Source organism: Magnolia sinica, chromosome 12 (assembly GCF_029962835.1).
Source record: "Magnolia sinica isolate HGM2019 chromosome 12, MsV1, whole genome shotgun sequence".
NCBI classification, from domain to species: Eukaryota; Viridiplantae; Streptophyta; class Magnoliopsida; order Magnoliales; family Magnoliaceae; genus Magnolia; species Magnolia sinica.
The window spans coordinates 59,086,085-59,107,948 of NC_080584.1; the positions used below are offsets into that span (position 1 = coordinate 59,086,085).

At 38.4% G+C, this 21,864-nt stretch overlaps 1 protein-coding gene across 1 annotated transcript; it reads left to right on the plus strand.

Moving 5' to 3' along the window:
• Positions 1-7,441: 7,441 nt before the first annotated feature.
• On the plus strand, positions 7,442-11,571 carry LOC131220545 (peroxidase 27-like). The gene is made up of 4 exons (XM_058215394.1): positions 7,442-7,672; positions 8,400-8,588; positions 10,374-10,539; positions 11,165-11,571. Exons 1-4 carry the CDS (start codon positions 7,454-7,456, stop codon positions 11,569-11,571), a joined length of 981 nt encoding a protein of 326 aa, XP_058071377.1. The 5' UTR covers positions 7,442-7,453.
• The last annotated feature ends 10,293 nt before the right edge of the window (positions 11,572-21,864 follow it).

The window sequence follows — 21,864 nt, forward strand, 5'->3', positions numbered from 1 at the left end:
CTGTATTGAATATTCTGATATTGTTGACTTATGGACTTGTTAATATTTTCGCTTATTTTGATATCGTATGATTCATGATCTCACCAGTATTTTCGACATTGTATGATTATGACGTTGTATTTGTGTACTTGACACTTATCTTGCACACACACTTTCACCACCATCTAAGCTTTCTATAAGCTTATACATGATAGATGCATGCATGTGACGTTGGTCGCAGCGGCATTGAGCTTGGAGCGTGCAACTGTCTTATGGAGCTTTGATTTTTATTTTGACATATGTATTTCCCTTTTGGCATTATATTCAAAGTTTATATTAGTAGATATGTAATGATGATGTTGCTTTTGTGATTTAGGTAAGCTTGTGGTTATGCTCCTTACGAGATAAATGTATGTTGGAAAAAAAATTCCTCCTTATAAGATCCCAGGATCGGAACCTGGCATATGGGTGCTGGGAGCCGAGAATGGGATACTACAGAGGCTGTCGGCACCGGATACGGCGATTGGGATTCCTGTGAATCCGATTTTCAGGTTTGGGACATGACATGGATGGTGTCTAGACACTAGTACAATTATTTACATATCAAAAGACCGAAACATCTTTCATACCTATGAAGGTATTGCCAATGGATAAGAAGTAAAAAATGTGTAATAACGTTCGAGCAAGTATTGTTGGGAAAGTAATAATGGAGTTTCAGTTTAGATCAAGCAAAAGACTGACACTAGAAAATGTATTACATGTACCTGACATGTTTAAAAATCTAATGTCAGGTGATTTTCTTAATAAGAGAGGATTCAAAATTAGTTTTTAAGCCTGATAAGTTGGTTATCACAAAGAATGGTATGTTTGTAGGCAAATGACATTCCTATAATAATATAATTAAACTAAATATCAATAATAATAATAATGTTTTCATTTATATAGTGGATTCTGTATCTTTATACAATGCTAGACTAGGTCATGTTAATTATCATTCAATGAAAAGAATAATAATCTTAAGACTTAAACCAAAACATGAAATAGAACTTAAAGAAAAATGTGATGCATATACCCATTTAAAAATAACTAGAAAACCCTTTACAAGTGGCATCGAGAATTATAGTCCTCAGAATTAATTCATTATGATATATATGATGTAAATAATACCTTAACTCGTTGTGAAAAAACATATTTTATTACATTTATCAATGATTTTACTAGATTTTCTTACATGTACTTAATAAAATCTAAGGATGAAGTCTTTGGAATGTTTAAGCTTTACAAGGCCGAAGTGAAAATTCAATTGAATATGAAGATTAAAGCCCTAAGAAGTGATAAAGGATGTGAATACTTCTCTAATGATCAATTCAACGAATTTCGTGAATCAAATGAAATAAATAAATGAATTTATGGCTCCTTATATACTTTAACAAAATGGCCTGCAGAACGTAAAAATAGGATATTAGTTGAAATGATCAACCGCATGATATCAAATTTTAGAATACCACTGAATTTATGGGGGGAGGCATTATTAACAGCAAAGCATATTCAAAATACTACCCCATACAAAAAATTGGATGTCTCTCCATATGAATTACGAAAAAGAACAAACTCAGTATAACGCTCCAGATTTCATAACCCAAGTTTTGTATTCGTTTTCTGAAACCTGAGTGTTAACCTTTAAAGATAGCCCGCCTTATATATAATACAAGTGAGCATCACAATGGAAGGAAAACAATCACACATAAATGATGTTGATGCTCAAACCTGGTCGATCCCACTTCGCCTCCTATGAGCCTCTTAAAAACTTATACATGAACAATGAACAAGAAGACATTGGGGGTGTCAGTCGTGGTCAGGGACCATCCGATGCCTAAGCCAGGCAGTAGGTGTGATAGAAAAGATGGGGTAATTGTGCATACCTCCCCCTTAAATAAAGCGCTGTCTTTATATGCTCACAGCTCGCGTATCTAAGTAGATTTATAAGACACACTAGGAGGGCCCATATTAAGATTGGATTATGTTCTCGAATATTTCTCTGATCCTCTAATTATTCCTCCATTTGCGTGATTTTCAGCTAAATCTTCGTAAAGAATCCATCTACACATGACAAAGGATTCTCCCCGGTTATTTTTGTCTTAAGCCCAAAGTTGGCCTTCGAGGGCGAAGTCAACTTGCAGCCTTGAGGTTGGGTTAGGGGCTGAGGCCAACCTTCGAGGTCGGTAGTTGAGGCCACTGCATGAGATTGAGGCCAATAATCGAGGTCGGGAACTATGGTCGTGACCTAGGGTCAGTCCCCGAGGTTAGGATCTAGGGTCGGTCTTGGAGGTCGGGGTTGATACCCAAGGTCGGGTCGATTCTCCGACCATTCTCAAAGAGTTTCCTACGATGATCATCTCGCTATGTGTCCCGGATATCAAGTCATTTCAATTTTACACATAACAACTGCCCCCTACTTTCGAGTTTGACTTTTATGAGCTCGAGAAGTAAGGAGGCCTAAACTGATGTGTGGGTGAGAAATTTTTAATTTGAGGGAGGCCAGCCCACCTTTCAGGCATTCTTTTGATTTTGTGGTTCATCATTTAAAGTTAGAGGAAAATGGCACATGTTACAGTGATCGAGGCGGATATCATGATAGGGCTCCATATGAGGAGACATGTGAAGAGTAGCGAATGCCGATTACTCTTCGAGCAAGTTATAAGACAACACATGTCGACACTGAATTAATGCAGGCCGAGGACGAACCCCTTGCCACCGTGTGGACAGGATCATGCGTTGATGTGCCTTTTCATGCCTCGACAATTAATGCTTGTATTTAATGCCTCTGCTCCGGGTGCCTTATAAATAAGGGATCGCCCTCATTCTTTCCATTTGTTAGCTTTTGTGACGCCTAAGATGTGCTGATTACTCATTCCCTTTCTTCTTTCCTTCGTCCCGAGTCTACTAGAACTTGTTCCAACCATCTGCAATATAATTATAAAACAAATGCCAACATGATCTTCTGCTAAAAGGTCTCTCAACATTTGGCTTGATACCAATTTTTGTAGAAAAACGCTCGCACGTGATCAATATAAGTGAGGTCAAAACACAAAAGAAAAGAACTAAACAAAAGCTAAAATGACTAAACCAAAAAAAGAGACCAGCTGCATAATGATTTATGTAGTTAGACAATCTGTCAACTCCATGGAGCAATAACATATGGGTTTCTTATTCACTAGAAATAAGAGAAATAAAATATAAGACTTACCCTTCTCCAATCCATACCAAAAATCCTGCACCAAGAAATATCATCAAAATGAAATATTAAAATGTCTCCCTAACTAATGGCCTCACTTTATATGAATCACTGTAAGAGGAAGCCAGTGATAGAACGGAAAGAAACTACACCTTTAACAGACGAACCTTCTTTGTTTTTGTTTTTTTTTTTTCAAAAGGAGGGCCATCCCCTTGTATCTTAGATTAAAGAACAATGATATGCAAGCTACTTTTTCGGGTGGGCCCACACAAAACATCGGGCCGCGCGCACCTATCTCAACATTTACCAGACGAACCTAAAGAACCTAGACTTTTACCAGACCTTGCGTGCTACACACGTAGAAGAGGTAGAGAGAGATGATCCCTCACTAGGCGAAGTTCTCACGTCTCCACCGCCGCAACAAAGCATTCAAGAATTTGTAGACTTAGAAGGGATCTACTTGCAATAATCAAAACTGGAACGAGTGTTTACAGCTGTCTACAATGATGCGTACAACACCGATGGGCTGGGTTCGAATGTTACGTGAAGTCTGCGCTTAGAGAGAAGCCAGGTTGCATGCAAGATTAAAATAAATAAATAAAAATTCCAACAACCAAAAATCACACGACACGAACTCCATTGATTGCTGGGGTCAACTCTCCCGGCAGTTCCACTCTCATCACCCTTCATTTTCGTGGCCCACCAAATGCACACATGTCACTCGTGTGTGGTCATCATGCATGACTGCCCATTTGGACGGATGCGGATTTCCTGCGAAAGCCTTTTGTAGGAAGTTCCTGCTGTGGAAACATCCACCCTGTCCATTCATTTTGTAAGTTCATTTTAAGACTAGAGCCCAAAAGTGATCAGGATCCAAGACTCAAGTTGGCCGCATTAAAGGATAAGGGTGGGTAGGGAAATTCCTACCGTTGAAACCTTATTAGGGTCGACGGTGATATTTACATGCCATCCATACCATTCATAACGTCATTACTGCTAGGATGAACTGAAAACACAAATACTATATTGATTCAGAACATATGTGGACCCATATTTTAACTGTGGACATCCAATCCTTATGTTTTCCACCCACTTGAGTATTGAATTTCCCTCATTTTTTGCTATGTATCCTAAAATGATCTTAAAAAACGGACAGATGAAGTGTATTTCTCACAAGCATCACAATAGGTCCCACCTAGGTTTCCAATGCATGAACTTCCGGCGAAAGGCTTTCACAGGCAATCCGCTTCCCATTTCTACAGGACATGATGCGGATGTTTTGTAGCCCAAAAATCAAAGAGACCCAATAACCAGAAGCACCCTAAGTATGGCCCACAAATGGATGGTCAGCAAAAAGTAGAGCAAAAGTAGATCAAAGGTTCACATTAAAAAGAAAATCGTGAACCATGCACAGGTTAGGATCATCCGGTCAATGTTCCACATGGTGTCCCACAAGACCAACGTTCCGAATCACTTATCCACATGCATGGTGAGGCCACACGTCTTTAAAATTCTAGGAATGACGCGTCCAAACATGAATCGGTGTTGTTTGTCCGGCTGACAGCTTTTAATAATTTCTTATGAATGCCGAGTGAGAGAGCCGACGTGCAAAACTCAACCCACTTATCCTACTCCCTCTCCCTTCAATTTCGGTTCCTTCCACCGCAGATAGAGTGCGGATCCTCTGCCTCCCGGAGGCAGGAACTCCCTGCCTCCAGCGTTTTCATTGGTCAACGTCACTGCAAGTGCCACCTCATCAATATTTTAAATATAATAGAAAAAGTAAATTTAATAAAAACTATAACGGAGACGTTAAACGGAAGCGGTTTGCGCATAATGAGTAGAGTCTGTGGAGCCCACCATTATTCTCATTCGTGCAATGTATCAACTCCATCCATTTCTTTTATCATCTAATTTTAGTGTTTTACAATAAAAATTAATCATATCCCAGGATCAAGTGGACCACACCACCTGAAACAGTGTGAATTGAATTCTACCATTGAAAAGTTTTTGGGCCCATGGAAGTTTTATATCAAGATGATATTTGTTTTTGCCATTCATCCATGTCTTTATGATCTTATGTACAGTTTAGATGAAAAATAAAAATCATTGGGGGCTTAAAAACACTTCAATGGTGAAAATCAATATTTCCACAGTTTCATTTGGTATGGTCCACTTGAGCTTTTGATATACTTCAGTTTTGGGCTCAACTCCTAAAATGATCTGACAATACGGATGGACGGCGTGGATAAACCACATGAATTCACACTGGGCTCAATAGAGTTTACTCATTACGATAAGACTCGGTACGGAATCCGATTTCACATTTTAGACGTAGATTTCCTACCAAAGCCTTTTGCAATAAGATCCTACGCAAGCATTATAGATGGGCCCATTAATTGTAACGTTTGTGATAAATCTAACCCGCTCATCCATTTTTAGAAATCATTTTAGGTCATCATACCAAAATTAATAAATATACAAAACTCAAATGGGCCACACGAGAGGAAATAGTGGAGATTTAGTGTCCACCGTTGAAATATTTATATGACCACAAAAGTTTCGGTCAATATTTTAGCATTTTCACTTCAAGCATTTTCACTTCATCCTGGTAAAAATGGTCTTTTACGCTTACCGTGCTGAGGTACTGCGGTACTGTACGCGCAAACCGCTTCCGTTTCACATCTCCCTTATAGTTTTTATTAAATTTACTTTTTCTATTATATTTAAGAAGTTGATGAGGTGGCACTTGTAGTGACGTTGACCAATGAAAACGCTGGAGGCAAAGGATCCGCACTCCCGCAGATATGATTTCAGCCCTAAAATGATGTAACGAACTTATATTCTAATATTCCTTCTTAAATCTGAACAAATATAACACAGATATGAGATCTAAACCGTCAGTTATCTGTTTTCAATACTCAATGGGCCGCTATCCAAAAATCACAATGTTTCTACGATTCTGACCCTTGAATTGGTGGCATGTACAAATCAACAAAAAAAGACAACATCCAGGAACGGCTTCCATTAAGTGACGAAAAACCTACTTATTAGATCACTAAGAGATTCTAATCAAAGCGAAATTTCATTTGCTCCAAGTCAGTACATGATCCCACAAGATGCCTGGTTTGGATCATCATACATATGTGGCACATGGGACGCAGGCAATATGAAGGAGCAAAAATGCTGTGACTCCAGATGAATATAATCTGATCCCTTCATATTAATCCACGTCAACACTTCAGGTTTAAGAAAGACAGAGGGTTTCAAGTCCAACCGGTTGGACATTTATTCATGTCCCACCCATCAACTACCTTCCAATCAATAATTTTTTATGAAACTCCAATCCTTCAAATAGGTTTGTCTCACCATGAGGATAGTCTACTGTGAATATCTACTCCATCTATTCATTAATCGGGACACAACATAGAAAAATACTATTACCCATTGAAAAATAACAAATGTAATTATGGTACAATCAGTAGTGGATATGGATGATTTTTGCAGAATTTAATCTCAATGTTTGGATCAACATATTGAACGGATTGGATTTTGCAAATACATGAATGGTTGGACGCTATTTGATGTGTGGACCGTAACCTGCGGTCCAATGGTATGAAGTTGAAACCTTCTCTAAGAAATACATCCGTGTCAATCCCATACCTTCCAAAATAAAATATACTTCTCCTATGTATGAGGACATGGTCAACCAATTTATACCTATGCTAGATTGTGGTAACCATTAAATGGTGGTGACTCTTTCATCTTACACGTGGGCATGCTTGTATGACAATTCCAAATTGTGGGGTCCATAGTGGATGGAGCAAGGCCAAAAATCTCACATGATGGAACAATCTGAACCATCCAAGTTGTCCCAATGAATTTTACCCTTCATTTTAACCATCCATTTAGTATACACCAATGGATGGTTACTTTCACTCTACAACTTTCACTCTACAACCCAATTTGGGCCATGATTGGATGTCCCAGTTTTCCTTGCCTGTATTTCACATGTATACTGGATGAGTTCATCACCAATCCAAAAAATAGTGGTGAACTATCACCGAAATCTTGTCCTAATCCACTGCTTAAAAAATCATTAGGAATGTAGGTTCTATCCGGGGACAGACTTGCATTGACATGTTCAGGAATTCCAAAACTCAAGTATATAAGCATGAATTAGGTTACATTCCATTACAGGATTCAGATTCTAATCACGCTTTGGATTCTATTAGAGTCATGGCTTCCAGGCTTCTCTTGAAGTTCCTACTCCAAGTGGGAGTTCTTCTTTTCATCCTAGAATCAGCGAATTCGCAAGGATTGCAAGTTGGTTTCTACAAGAAGACATGTCCGAGTGTGGAGGCTGTCGTTAGAAAAACGACGGCTAAGTTCATCCAGAAAGCGCCTTCCCTTGCAGCTCCTTTGTTAAGGATTCATTTCCACGATTGTTTTGTTAGGGTATGCTTGGAAGAGTTTAGGTCATGTTTGGATGCATTATCCAATTAAATTGCATTCATCAGTTAGATAAAGAGGCAATGACCAAGTTACAGTTACTATAGAATGCTCATAATGAGGAATGCAATTCTATTACTTTCAAATGTAGCTTGAAAGTAACATAGTAGCAATTTGGTCATTTCCGTTTTTTTTTTTTTTTCGCAGCTGGTAATTGCAATTTAATTCAATCTTGCATCCAAAGGTGGGCTTAGTAGAGAAGGAAAACGTTATAAATATATCTCATGCATTTTGGTTCTTGATCTCTTTTATTCTGTTATATTTGTACTATGGTCACATTTGGATTTCAGAGGAATTTCAAAATTCATTTCCCGCTTTTAGATTTTTCCACTCTAATGAGAAAGATTTATGGCTTCCATCAGAATTCACAGGTTTACTGACAAGCACACTGGATCTACACTTCTCATCTTGTGGATACCACAACGGAAGAGCCCTAGCCCACAAATTGGACTGGTTCTCTCATCAGGTGGACCGGTCATGTATGATTTAAAGTTCAATTTGTGGTCCACTAGTTGAGTTTTCCACCCTGATTGGTGGGCCAGTGGGAATGCCTGACGAGTGGCTCATGTCTCACAGTGATGGGATATGTTGCTAATGTCCTCTCAAGTGCAGTAATCAGTCACATGGCCACATTTATCTTTGGCCCACTTAACAAGTTGCTTCTTGTATACAGGGATGTGATGGTTCCGTGCTCATAAATTCTACTGCGACGAACCAGGCAGAGAAATCTGCAATCCCAAATCTAACCCTGCGAGGGTTCCAAGTGATCGATGCCGTCAAGGCTGAAGTGGAGAAAGCGTGTCCGGGGATTGTTTCTTGTGCTGACATTTTAGCCCTTGTGGCCAGGGATGTAGTGAATTTGGTAAGAAAATTTTCCATAGGTGGTTTTGTTTTGCTTGTTCATCAACAAAATAAGGCCATGTTTGGATGCGCTACTGAAACAAATCGCAATAATTTAGTTCTATAAAGAGGAAATGATCAAATTGTAGTTGCATTCATTACTATCCATGTTGAGAGACTACTTCCTCAATGTGGATAGGATTTATATGATTATGGGCCAGAGGATAAGCATATTTTCCATGTTCTTTTTACTTTTTAGATTGCCCTAGTGGGCATATGTGATCTGGATCGTTGATCTGATGGGCTCCTCCATGGATGGACAAAGCCCTTAAAATCTCCTTGAAATGAAAATCTCACCCCCTGTGTAGTTACAAATAAACAGTTATGATATGCACGCGGAAGCAGTGCTGATGTAGGACGCGGCATAGATACATTCCTAGCATGGTTGGACCAAAAGAAGGTGAACCGTAAATTAGCCATAACTTTTGATCTAGGTATCATTATGGGGCACACAACCTATCAATCTTTATTGTAACAGGCTATTCAGGCGAATCAACCCACAACATGGGTCATGTCTGTCCGTTTCATCAGAAAACGCGCCATTTCAACTCAAAAATGAAATTTTAAGGAAAAATTATTATTTTTAGTAATTCTGATTTTTGTAATATTTTTTATTTCATTTTTAAAGTTTTAGATTTTTTTTTTCTTTTTTAAGAAATAACTTGTAATTATGCTAGGACTCTTCTAACAAAAGTTTATTTGAAAATTTTATTTTTAGAAATTAAGCTTTAAAAGAGTTTTACAATAATTATGATTTTTATTAGAGTTAGAATTTTTATTTTTTTATTTTTTATTTTTTATTTTGTAATTAGGAATTTTGGTTTAATTTTTTTTATTTATTAATGGTGTAAGGAGAAACATAAACATTAGACAATTATCAATCAATTTACTTCTAATTTATTTAGAATTTATTTCTATTTTTATCCCTCGTGGATTCAAGAAACTCTATGAGCAATCCAGAGAACTCCATGAATTCAGAGCAGTTATCCTTGAGGAAGACTGTGGTCGACATCATCACTTCCATTCCTGCTTAAGTGCTAACTGTTGCATTGCTTAGATCTTTCAACCTGAGAGATTTTTCGTGAAATGGTCCATTGATAGTAGTGCCTATGATATGATATAAATGGTGTTGATTACAGAACCACATGCCCCCACTTGTACATAGCAAAGACCCAATATTCATTGCATAGCCTTGTGGCCTTGTGTCGTGGATCTTAAAATGTTGGGAAATTTCATTACAACTTGAAGAAATTACATTACATATGGACACTATATGCGGATTTCAGTTTGTACAAGTGGACACATGGTTCAGAGTTCCAGACCATTGGTCTGATGGACCCAATTACAGATAGACCATGACCCAAAGATCTCCACAATAGGATAATTCTAAATTTCAGTTCATGGCATGAAATAGATTGTCAAGAAGAGAAATATAGTCATATACAATAATCAACAAAGAAAAAGCCCATGATTAGTGGTTAAGATCTTCCAATCTGGTGCTTTGTTTGGGTATGGTCCATCTGTGCCTTGTTAAATCAAACAAACAGCCTCAATCCCTGAACCATTGGGCCCACTTATTCAAACTGAAAAATCAGTGTATACAATGCGTATGCTTAATTAAGTTGGCTATTATATAGTTCCTCTTTCATCATTTCATCTAACTGAACTGAAATTTTCACTATTCAATTCACTTTCCCATCCCAACACATCCTAAGACCTAGTTTTACTAACCGTCGAATGTCTATAGAGCATGGGACCAACTTGGCAAGTTCCGACCGGGCGAAGAGACGGACGGATTTCATTGGCTTCTGAAGCCTTGGCCAATCTACCCCCTCCATTCTTTAACATCACTGAACTGAAAGCTTCCTTTCAACAGAAAGGTCTATCTGTGAAGGACTTGGTAGTACTATCAGGTATGATGACAATTGAATCCTTTTTTTGTCACCATCTTCTATTGGAACTCAACCTGCAAAATGCAAATTCAACGTATAGCTCCATATGCCGACGAGTGAGCTACAACCACCTATTGGGTGGGCCTCACTATGTAATTCCCATGAAATCTACATAATGGGGCTGACATGATAAGTGGTTCAGATCTCAAATGATGCAAGATGAAGTCGTAAGTGCACCTAGGAGGGATTCCCTATTAGGTGCAAGTTCAACTACATTGACAAATACAACAGAGAGGTTAAAAACCAGGGTACTTTCATGGGACTGATGTCTATGTGAGACCACGTCGCTCATCAGGAGGCACCCACCATGTGATTGCACCCATTCAAAAGAGAGTCTGGTCTACTTTCCTGTGGACCATGAATATATATCGAATGTGGACCTCAGGCCAATCATTTTGAGCCTTCCACATTATGATCAAGACCCACTTAATCTTTGTCATAGGCATCAAAATAGTGGGACCGTCCTGATGTGCATCTTATGTTTCAAACTCACATGCCATCAGCACATTTGAGCTGTGATGCCAGTCTTGCTTGCATGGACCCTCCACTTTTACAAATAATCTTATTTGAGAATCATTCTCCTCAGGCGCCCACACCATCGGCATCGGCCACTGCACGTCATTTGACAACCGCATCTACAACTTCACTGGGAAGGGTGATGTGGACCCCTCAATGGATCCCAACTATGTAACGAGGCTACGGGCCTTATGCCCGGAGGGGAATGTCACTGACTTTGTGCAGATGGACCCAGGAAGCTCGAAAATATTCGACACACATTACTACAAGGTCGTGGCGAAAAGAAGAGGCCTCTTCCAGTCTGATGCCGCACTCCTTGACGACAATGAAACTAAAATCTACATTGGTCTCCAGATCAACTCTAACAATCCAAGCTTCTTCAGCGATTTTGGAGTGTCTATGGTGAAAATGGGCAACATCAGTGTGCTAACAGGCAATGCTGGCGAAATCAGGAAGAATTGTGCAGTGATCAACTGATCAACGGCTAGATTGTTTGAGTTGATGTAATCATTTGAGGCAATAAGCCAATGGTTTTTCAAATCCTATACCAGATAGAAGACAGTCCGATTCTGTCTTATTTCTATATTCATTTTCCAGTATCTATGAATAAGATTGTTGCCATTTTGTATCATTAATCATTATTGAATTGCGATTTTGTATCGTTAATCCTTGTATGAGTGATGAAATGTTAATAAAATGTGGAAAAGCTGTTTTTCATTAGGCGTCTCTCGTGTTAAACACAATCGCCCCGCATGTGCTAACATGGCACACATGCAAGAGAGCCAGCATGCTTATTAAGCAGTCCCTGTTAAAGAACCCATTTTGAGAGTTGCATCCAAACGGGATCTATTTCTTTCTGTAAACGATACATAATTGAAGATTGGACGGGTCAATGGGCTGAGTTGGGCTATTCAGCATTAGTCCAGCCCAGACATCAGGTCTAAATTTCAAGCCCAGCCGGGTCCTTGGACCAATTTAAGGAGCTCAGGCCATTGGTGCTGCCTGGCCCATTGCCAACCCTAATACTCTTGGGATGCGTGCTGTAACCTAGAATTCAGGTTAGCCCGCTCATCAGGTGGGCCACGCATGGATATTGAATATGGAACAGAAGATGCATGCCACCATGAGAAATTAAACAAGCTTATATTATGGGCTAGAACCCTGTTATAGTTCACCAGCAGCGTAAAGATGGTGGTGACTTACCAACGCACATATGGTGTGGGTATATATTAATTGAGACCTTTCAACCATTGAGCAATTGTCAATGGACCATAGTTGGAAATTTACATTGAGCATATGTTTTTGACCATTCATTTGATAATCATCAATTGGATGATTAGAATTGCTTGATCAACATGATTTTTGAGATTGTTAGGTGCACAATTTGGATGTTCTACATGGCCTTACACGAGTGCCATATGTGAGGAGGATATGTTTTCATATAGGCCATGACATACCACAAGATTTAATTACATCTCTTGAAGTAAAACCCATGACTAGAGGAAAAACAAATAAACAATACCATGCAAGTGCATTATTGTTAGCATACTTTTATGTGCAAGTATGGCAATATGGCCCATTTTCTTCTAGACTAAAAGTCAGCTGAATGAGTCTGCCTCACAGCTGGCCATGAGAGAGAATACTTGAATTAAGGCCGATTTCTATTGTGGCAACGACAAAACCTCAACAATAAAGTATCCTATGTGGATGTAAATATAGTATGAAAGCAGTGGGTGGCTTGATGGTTATCATTATATTTTAGACCCATTATATATTAATGTGCATTTCATGATATTACTCATTATTTTGTACAAGTGATATTTGATTATATATTACAAAATATGTGGTTATTGCGATATCTTTATTATAAATTAGCATGTATATTCCATGACAACCATTTTTCATTGATGTTGTAATTGTATTATGAGTGATGTATATTATGATTATCTTATTGTTTAAGCTATAGTAGATACTAAGTATAGTTAGTAATTTTGACCATACACATATGCTCAGAATAGTGGGACTATGTTTCATAAATGAAAAATATCTCAAGGGTCTTCGGTAATAGAAAAAGACCCGGTAAATCTGGTGGCTAAGTAACTCTCGATTATCGAACAATAACCACAGCTGATAGGCAAACTAACATCACACCTGCATGATAAAAAAGAATTGATGAATTAAACTAACATCATATTAAAGTATTGTGTAGTCTAGATAAATTAGACAATGGATTATATGATGTATAATATGTTAATGTAAATGTAAAATGGAAGTATAGTTCATGTATGCATTATATGTATCTAACAAATAAGTAATGATGTGTTAGCTAAAATAAAGCAATGCATATAAACCACAAATGATGAAAAAAAAAATATCCTCATACTATAAAATTAATGAAGTATCTCTTGATAGTCACTGATGATGAAAAATTGATCCTCATACCGTAAGATAAAAGAAACAGATGTTATAAAAAATTAAGGAGAATTATTCTTACTTCGTGAATAATCAAAATAACAAAAGTGTTATGATTGCCTAGATAAATTAAGCAACAAATTGATGATTGAGAATATAAAAGGTAGCTAAACAAGTCTCCTGTACAACTGGGTGTGAGAGAATAGTTGAATTATCAACAACATACATAATACCTTAATAGCAAAGTATCCTATGTGGATATAAATACAATAATATCATAATACTGTAAGAACTCTTATCTAGTGGGTCTTACTAATCAACGGTCTGGATTATCATTCAATTGGACTAAATGATTAAGTAGACCAGTGGGCCCCACTCCAAGTGATTCGCTGCGCAACTCTAATTGCGCAGCAGTGTGTATTAGGGATGGAATGCTATAGCTGTTTATGCAAACAGCAATTTGAGTCGAACTAGGACACAACAATGTGGAGCGTGGGAGCGGGAGTTTTGATAGGTTTCAAACTCCCCCTGCACTGTCTCTATATAAGAGAGCTGGGTCCCCGATTCTACACCATGGTAGAATTCGAGTGCAATCTTTTGAGTTGCAGAAAGGGTGTGAAGGAGAGGAAGATCCTAAGCTCTATCGGTATTCTGGTATTATTATCCGACTTATATAGCGGCGTCACAACTAAGTACGCTATTTGAACCCTTGATCCCCATGTCCCATGCACAAATAGATCTGTGGGCCTATTCCAGATATAGATTAAGTCCCACAAATATAAGATTAATATAACCATAAAAATGAATGTTTAAATAAAACTCTAATTACTAGCTTGAAGTGAAAATTGGAGTGCATAGGTGATCTAGCTCCCAATGGCAATCAGCCTCTTTAAACCATTGATCTTCAATCGAGCTTCCTTTGATCCTCGTCCATCTTCAATTATGAATGACGAAAATTTGTGCACTTGTAGAGTATAACAAGGTGAATCTAATCTAACCTTTTGTAGGTTTTGCGTTGAAGATTTTTGACGGTTATTGTCTAGGGAGCATCTTTATAGCTCATAAGCGTCAAGAAGACTTGTTGGCATAATTCCCTAGCATTGAACATACAACTATCCGTTGCAGCCGCAAACCATTAGATAGCTTCTAGTATCGAAGCATCTTAGTTTCCTCTAGATGTAGAGTGTAGAAAGCATCATGCTTGCCATATCACATTGATTTTCCATGTCTTGACAGAAAGATAGAAATGTGCCTACTGAGGACTTGTTGATGTACATAGGATAAGCCTGTGTTAACAACAAGAAGAAAGACACATTGCATGAACCTAATTAATGCACTCAAAGGGGTGTTCAAGACCTACTATTCTCATCTAACAGTTTTCTTGAACTCATTTCTTAGTCTGATGCTGACTGAGTAGGAGATGTCACTAACAGACGTTTTTTTTTCTCAAAGACCAAAATACAATTTATAGTTGCTCCCTTAAGTGCTGAGGCAAAGTATCATGTACTTTCACAAACAACTTTCTAAAATTATATTGTTCAGGTGGTTATTGGATGAAATGGGTGTCTGCTTTTCTAGCTACTCTGCTTTTCCATGATAAGCAAAGTGTTATTTTCATTAGAAAGCACTTACTCTCTCCCTCATTTCTTCTGAAAAACAGGTTTTTATCTCTCCAGGAAGAACCACACTATAACTCGATCTCACTATTTGTTACACAAACTCAACTGCTTTTTCTTTAAAAATAAAAAGTTGGAAGGGGTTATTAATATATAAGGATTTTGACTGTACTTGCCTTGTTGTATGGTCAAATTTCCTAAAAGGATTCAACCTTTCAAATGTTCTGAGGTTGACCTTTCGACAAGCTTTGGAAAAATTTTTGGAACAAAATGCCCTTGTTCTTCTATGAGTAGTTGTACGGTTTAGAGTGCACAAGAATTCGCGTGTTATTTTATTCCAGTGAGCATGGGCAAGGCCCAACTCGTGGGGCCCACATTGATGTATGTGTATAATCCATGCCACTCATCCTTTTTGCCATGTCATTTTAGGGCTAGGGCCCAAATATCAACCTGATCCAGAGCTCATGTGGGCCATATAATAGAAAATATTGGTAACAATGACACCCACTGTCGAAAATTTTCGGGCTCACTGTGATGTTTGTTAGAAGTGGACACTGCCCAAGTTAGGACTTTTTGTGTCCACGGCGAGCTGGTCGACAAAGTCAATGGAACAGATCACCCCATTATGGGCATTAGGCTATAGTACCAATGACTATCATTTCATTTGGTAGTAAAGGAAGTGAACATGTGGCAACTCATGACAACTACGACCCATATGGGTCTACATTGATGATGTGTCTAATCCACACTGTCCATCCTTTTTGCCATGCCATTTTAGGGCTAGAGCCCAAATATCAGCCTAATGTAGAGCTCGTGTGAGCCACATAATAGAAAATAATGGTGATAGTGGCACCCACTATAGAAACTTTCCAGGCTCCCAGATGGAACGGATCACCCCATAGTGGGCCTTAGGCTATGGTACCAATGACAATCATTTCATTTGGTAGTAAAAGAAGTGAACATGTGACAATCACGACACATGTAACACACTATCATGCACCATATAACATGAAAACTACCACCCATGACAACCACTACCCATATGGGCCCACATTGATGTGTATGTATAATTCACGTTGCCCATCATTTTCATCGTGTCATTTTAGGGCTAGAGCCCAAATATTAGCTTGATCTAGAGCTCGTGTGGGCCACATAATCGAAAATAATGGTGACAGTGGCATCCACTTTTGAAACTTTTCAGGCCTACTGTGATATTTGTTAGAAGTCGACACTGCCCAAGTCAGGACATTTCGGTCACAGGCGAGCTAATTGAAAAGGTGGAAGGAACTGATCACCACACTGTGGGCCTCGATTCTTATTATTTAAAAATAATCAAGTTATTAATTATATCAACCTGACAACCACGACCTTTACCACATTACAACCACGACCCTTACCACTTTACAACCACAACCCTTACCATGTTATATGAGTATGGGTCGTGGTTGTTGTGTTATATGAGTCGTGGTTGTAATGTGGTAAGGGTAGAGGTTGTTATCTTATATAGGTCGTGATTGTCATGGTCCGAGGTTTTCATGTTATATGGTTGTGTTGTTATCATGTTATCTAGTTGAGGTTGTCATTTTATAAGAGTCGTGGGTCCTGTTGTGATTTATATGTCGAATCCAATCCGTCCATTAGATTTATAATTTAATTTAACACCATGGTACAAAAAATGAGTTACATCCAAACATTTTATCGCTCCCAAAAGGTTTTCAGTGGCAGGTTATCAATTTCACTGCTTTCTATGGTGTGGTCCACATAAGCCTTTGATATGCCTCATTTTTTTGGCTCATTCCTATAAATGATATTTCAAAATGAATGAACGGCATGGATAAAATAGATACATCACAATAGGCTCAATAAGACTATCCATCTCTACGTTTACCTACCTGCATAAATCACGCTACCTATTTATACGGATGAGGTATATCCACAAAGGAAGAGGATTGGCTAGTGTACCTCACACTAGCTATATAGCTACTGTATGTACGTGTCATGAGAAGACGAGCATTGATGCTCCTCGAGCTCTAAGTTGTAAGAACGGTTCAAAGGAGATCAAAGTTACATGGGCCACACTGATGTATTTGTTATATTTACACCGTTCATCTACTTTTAGAAATCATTTTAGAGCATTATACAAAAAATGAATCATATCCAAATATCATCTGGACCACACCACAAATAGCAGCGGAGATAATGATTTTCACCGTTAAAAAATTTGTAGAGCCTGCCATAACGTTTATTTTCCATCCAATTTGTTCATAAGTTAACAAAGACCTGAATTAAGAGGAAAAACAAATTTCATATTGATCCAAAACTTCCGTGACCCCAAAAAAGGTTTCAATGGTAGACGTTCAATCCCCCACTGCTTTTTTCCGTGTGGTCCACTTGATTGTTAGATTTGTCTTATTTTTCGCCTCAAGCCTTAAGACGATCTCGTCAAATGGATGGACGGTTTGGATATAACACATACCTCATGATCAAACCCACAGAACTTGCTGACGTCAATACAGCAGCTATATAGCTGCTGTGAGGTACACCAGCCAATCTGCTTCCATCCGCAAAACTTATCTGTAATGGGTGGTTGAAAAATTATCATCAAATGGGTGGTTAAAAAAGATACGAACTCTTAAAGGAGATGGTGTGTTGTCTGCAGCATGTACCAAAATACCAACGTCAAGCTAGATCCGTAAAATTTATCTGAAATTTGAGCCCCTGCCCAAGAAATCAGCCCGTTCCGCTCGGTAGGTGATCCATGTACATGTATCTGGAATACGGACGGTTGTTATCATTTACACAAGATAGGTCCAGTCCAATCAACAATTTGATCTTTGTTAGGGCCAATCGTGATTGTTTGTGATTGTGAAAGGATCACTTCCGTTTGGCAATCCTAACCATCCATTTACGGCTTAGAAAAAGGACGGCCACCGAAAAATAAGGCCTAAGGATAGATTGAACCATCTGGGTCATTGTGATTTTGGCACTATTGTCCATGAAATGTGCTCTAGACTTAATGGACAGTTCAGATCCATCAAATAAACTGTCCACATGATCCAACGCAACTTACATTGGCATTGTCTCTCTAAGTAGCTCATATATATCCAACATGTTGCAATAAGATATGTTGGGACTTAACCGTTTGAATCCGGTTTTAATGGTGGGCCTATTCTGATCTCCTTTCTTTAAATCCGACGTCTTTAAGTGGATCGGATTGATCTTCCGAGGCTTCCGGATCCATCAGATCTATGGTGGATGTTGGATCTTTGGACCCGTCGCAAGGAAGCTCCTTCCACAAGTTGTGTGGAAACCGGCGGAACTGCAATGAAAACCAGCGAGAATTGAGGATGACTCCTCTTTCTTCGGAAGGATTTAGCCATTTTTTTTGGGTAGTTGTGTAGATGGATACGTAAGAAAATGGAGGTCTCTATTGTAGCGTTCGCACGGCTTGTGATGTTGCCGAAATCAGCGTGTGGGCCATGATCTTCCCCCATGTGCATGGCCCCTCTCAGACGGAATTTGAAGGGCTGGATAATAGACGGTTCTAATTTTCCATTCGGCTGATCATGGTGGGCCATAGAAATCACGATCGGACGTTGTCCATTCAAATTGTCACTGGCAGGAGACCGAAAGAAGAGAGGACTCTCTCTCTCTCTCTTGGAGATTTTCTCGGTCAAAGGGTGTTTGACTGTGCCATGTAGTCCAATGCACCTCGAGTGCGCATGTCTTGTGCACACACACTATGTGCATGGGTCCACAGTGATGTCTGTGAGAAATCTACTCCGACCATCTGGTTCCTTGGGTCCAAATGGAGCCTCTAACAAAGGTTGAGACAGATTCAAGGCTTAGGTGGGCCATACTCGATCAATTCAAGTTATCTCATTAATTCTAGTCAATCCGACGGTTGGATTGGCCCTATATTTGATTTCGATGGGTTCCTAGGGGTACCTACTAATTTCTAGAGAGAATTTAACAATTGTTATCATTGGATTGTTTTGATTAAGGGATCGATTCTTAAATTAAGCGTTGCGGTTTGTTTAATGGTAGATTAGACTAATTGGGTCCTGATTTTAAGACCGTGGTCTGCCATGTCCCCGTAAGTGATTTCGATGATCGACCCAGTGGTCAAATGTTCTATACTTCTATTTAAGAATCTAAATTTCATTCGTTCGATGATTATCCTAGCAATCCAGCAGATAAATTGTCTCTAAAGCCCACTTCAGATGCCTTATGGGATTTTCTCGAAAAATGAGAGCGTATATGTATGGATGATCCATAAAAATATGATAATTATGATCCAAGGATCAGGTTAATTGGTGATCGGTCCTAAAGGCCTAGATCGCATCTAAAGTTGATTTATTGGGACTGTTGTGAGCAATCTTGGAAGTCAATGGTTGGATGACTTGATCTACGTGTGAAGATTATTCCTCAAGGTTGGACTCAGGTTAGAGTGAGGTGAACAATTTAGTAAGCTAGGTGTTTATGGTAACACTCCAGAGTGCTGAAAAGTATGGGGTGTTACAATCTACCCCCTTAAAAAGAATTTCATCCTCGAAATTTAATTGCTTCTACTATCTATATCGGTTCATTATGTTTAAGTTTTCGACATATTATTCATGAGATAGTCATACATTTTTAGGTGTGTGTATAATTGACTACTTGAATTTGGGACGTTACAATCTACCCCCCTTGAATGAAAATATCAACCCAAGATTTGGTATTTGGGTTAAACCGCTTATGTCTTGCTTAAATATGGTTCGTAAATCCATGGCCCCAATCATTCTAAATCCTTCAGGAATACAATAATTTTTTTTTCGCCATAAAAGTATTTTAGGTTTTATAAAGGGTAGGCCAAATTATCCATTCGTTGTTGAACTTAAGTTTTAGTGTCATCCTTTATGTGAACGGTTGTAAATTCTAAAAATCATTTTATATTGACATCCTATCACTCTCAGAATTTTAATTCCTAAACCATAAATCCGATCTATCCAAAATTTTAAAAATAAGTCCCTAATTTATTCTTGAGACTTCAGAAAAAATTTTGAAGTATAAGTCAATAGTTTAGTGAGTGTTTCATCCTTCCAAGGTGAAAAAGACTCGATGTCCAGCAATATTTTTCACCAAATTTTGACACTTTAGATTTTTATAGAATTATTTACAAATCCAATTCAATTAAAAGTTTAGGAGCCGATTTCTGGAGACCTAAGTGACCTACCAGAAAAGTTTTAAAATATCTTAATACATCCAATTACTGTAATTAGTGGAGATTTCGCAGCATGTAAGAATTTCATTGAAATAGTAAGAAATTATGGGAAAATTAGAAAATCCCTATTTCCATATGGGAGACTTGTTCTTCTTGATTGTAACTCCATTTAAGGATGACTTTTAATTCAAAAAAAGTTTATTTAGAATTTTGGAGATTTGTTCTAAGGGTACCTAGATTCATAGTTTCTAAATTCCATATCTAGTAGGCCTAATGAGGAACTTGGATATTGGTTTCTAATTCCTTAACTTCATAATTTCTTTGAGAAATAATCCTAAGCATATGTATCTAATTCATGATTCAATCATAGTCACGTAAAGCTTATGATGATCCATGCCCACTGGCCTAGTTAATCTCATTCTCATGATTTGATACTAACTGTAACATCTCGAAAATTTCTCCGGCCAGAGTTTATACTCGTGCCCAACAAAACCGAGTGTTAATGATTGAATGAATTAGGTTCTTTAAAAATCGTACTGCATTCTTTTTTTTTCTTTCCATTTAGATCACATCCAGTTACATTCATGAGAATAAAATCAACTGTATTTATTATTTTATCAGAGTAAAAAAATTCCATCAATTATCAAATGCCCTCTCAATGGGAACTTATTACATACTTGAGTTTGTAGCGAAAATATAAAACTAAATTGTAATACTATCTTATAATTTTTTCATTATAATCTTCCATAGGAAGATGGTCCTCTAAGTTATCGATCTGTGCATCACCCGCATCATCTGTATGGTTGGAGAGGGTCAACCCCCTACTCATAGTTATGATTATTCTTTAAAATTCATAATAATTCAAGAGATTCATAAAAGTAATTGTAAAGCCCCGAAAATCAGCACCCGATTACATATACTCCGATCTCGAGTTCCCAAGTATTAACTTAATAAAATTGCGACCGCACCGTCACCGCGGTTCTAATGCCGCATCTTGCACACCGATGCGATACCCTGGTCGGAAGATGTGGGACGGCGTTTATTTCAAAGAAAACGCCACGCATTTGCAATCCCGAGAGAATCTCTACAACATGTCAAATCAATCCCATCAATTAATCCCATCAATCACCTCATGTCAAGTACAAGAGCACCCATGCTTTCTTTCTCCATAAGTTAAGCAACCACCAAAGTCAACCAATCCATCACCTCACCCATCACTCACATCCATCACCCATCTCCCATCACTCTCTCTCTTTCTCTTCACAAATTCCAAGCTAAGGAAGTGGTGGACGTCCAAGCCTTCCAATGGAGAGAAAAAAATGATTTTTTTGTGGCCCACCTTTCCATCCCTAAATCCCTCATCTTAGCCATTCATTTCCCATCTTCCACCATCAAAGTGAGGCACAAGGAGGTCGACTTTCCAACGGATCGAGAAGATCAACGGTGGGTGCTCATTAGGCTAGACTTCTCATGTTTTTGATGATGGGCCAAGTGAGGCCTACCGATTGATGGTATGGATCTCACTTTGGACCCTAGATG

Excerpts from the sequence above, each read along its gene's own strand:
- LOC131220545 (XM_058215394.1), top strand. The coding sequence starts at position 7,454 with ATGGCTTCCAGGCTTCTCTTGAAGTTCCTACTCCAAGTGGGAGTTCTT. Across the intron at positions 7,673-8,399 it reads TCCACGATTGTTTTGTTAGG|GGATGTGATGGTTCCGTGCT; the intron begins GTATGCTTGGAA and ends TCTTGTATACAG. Across the intron at positions 10,540-11,164 it reads GGACTTGGTAGTACTATCAG|GCGCCCACACCATCGGCATC; the intron begins GTATGATGACAA and ends CATTCTCCTCAG.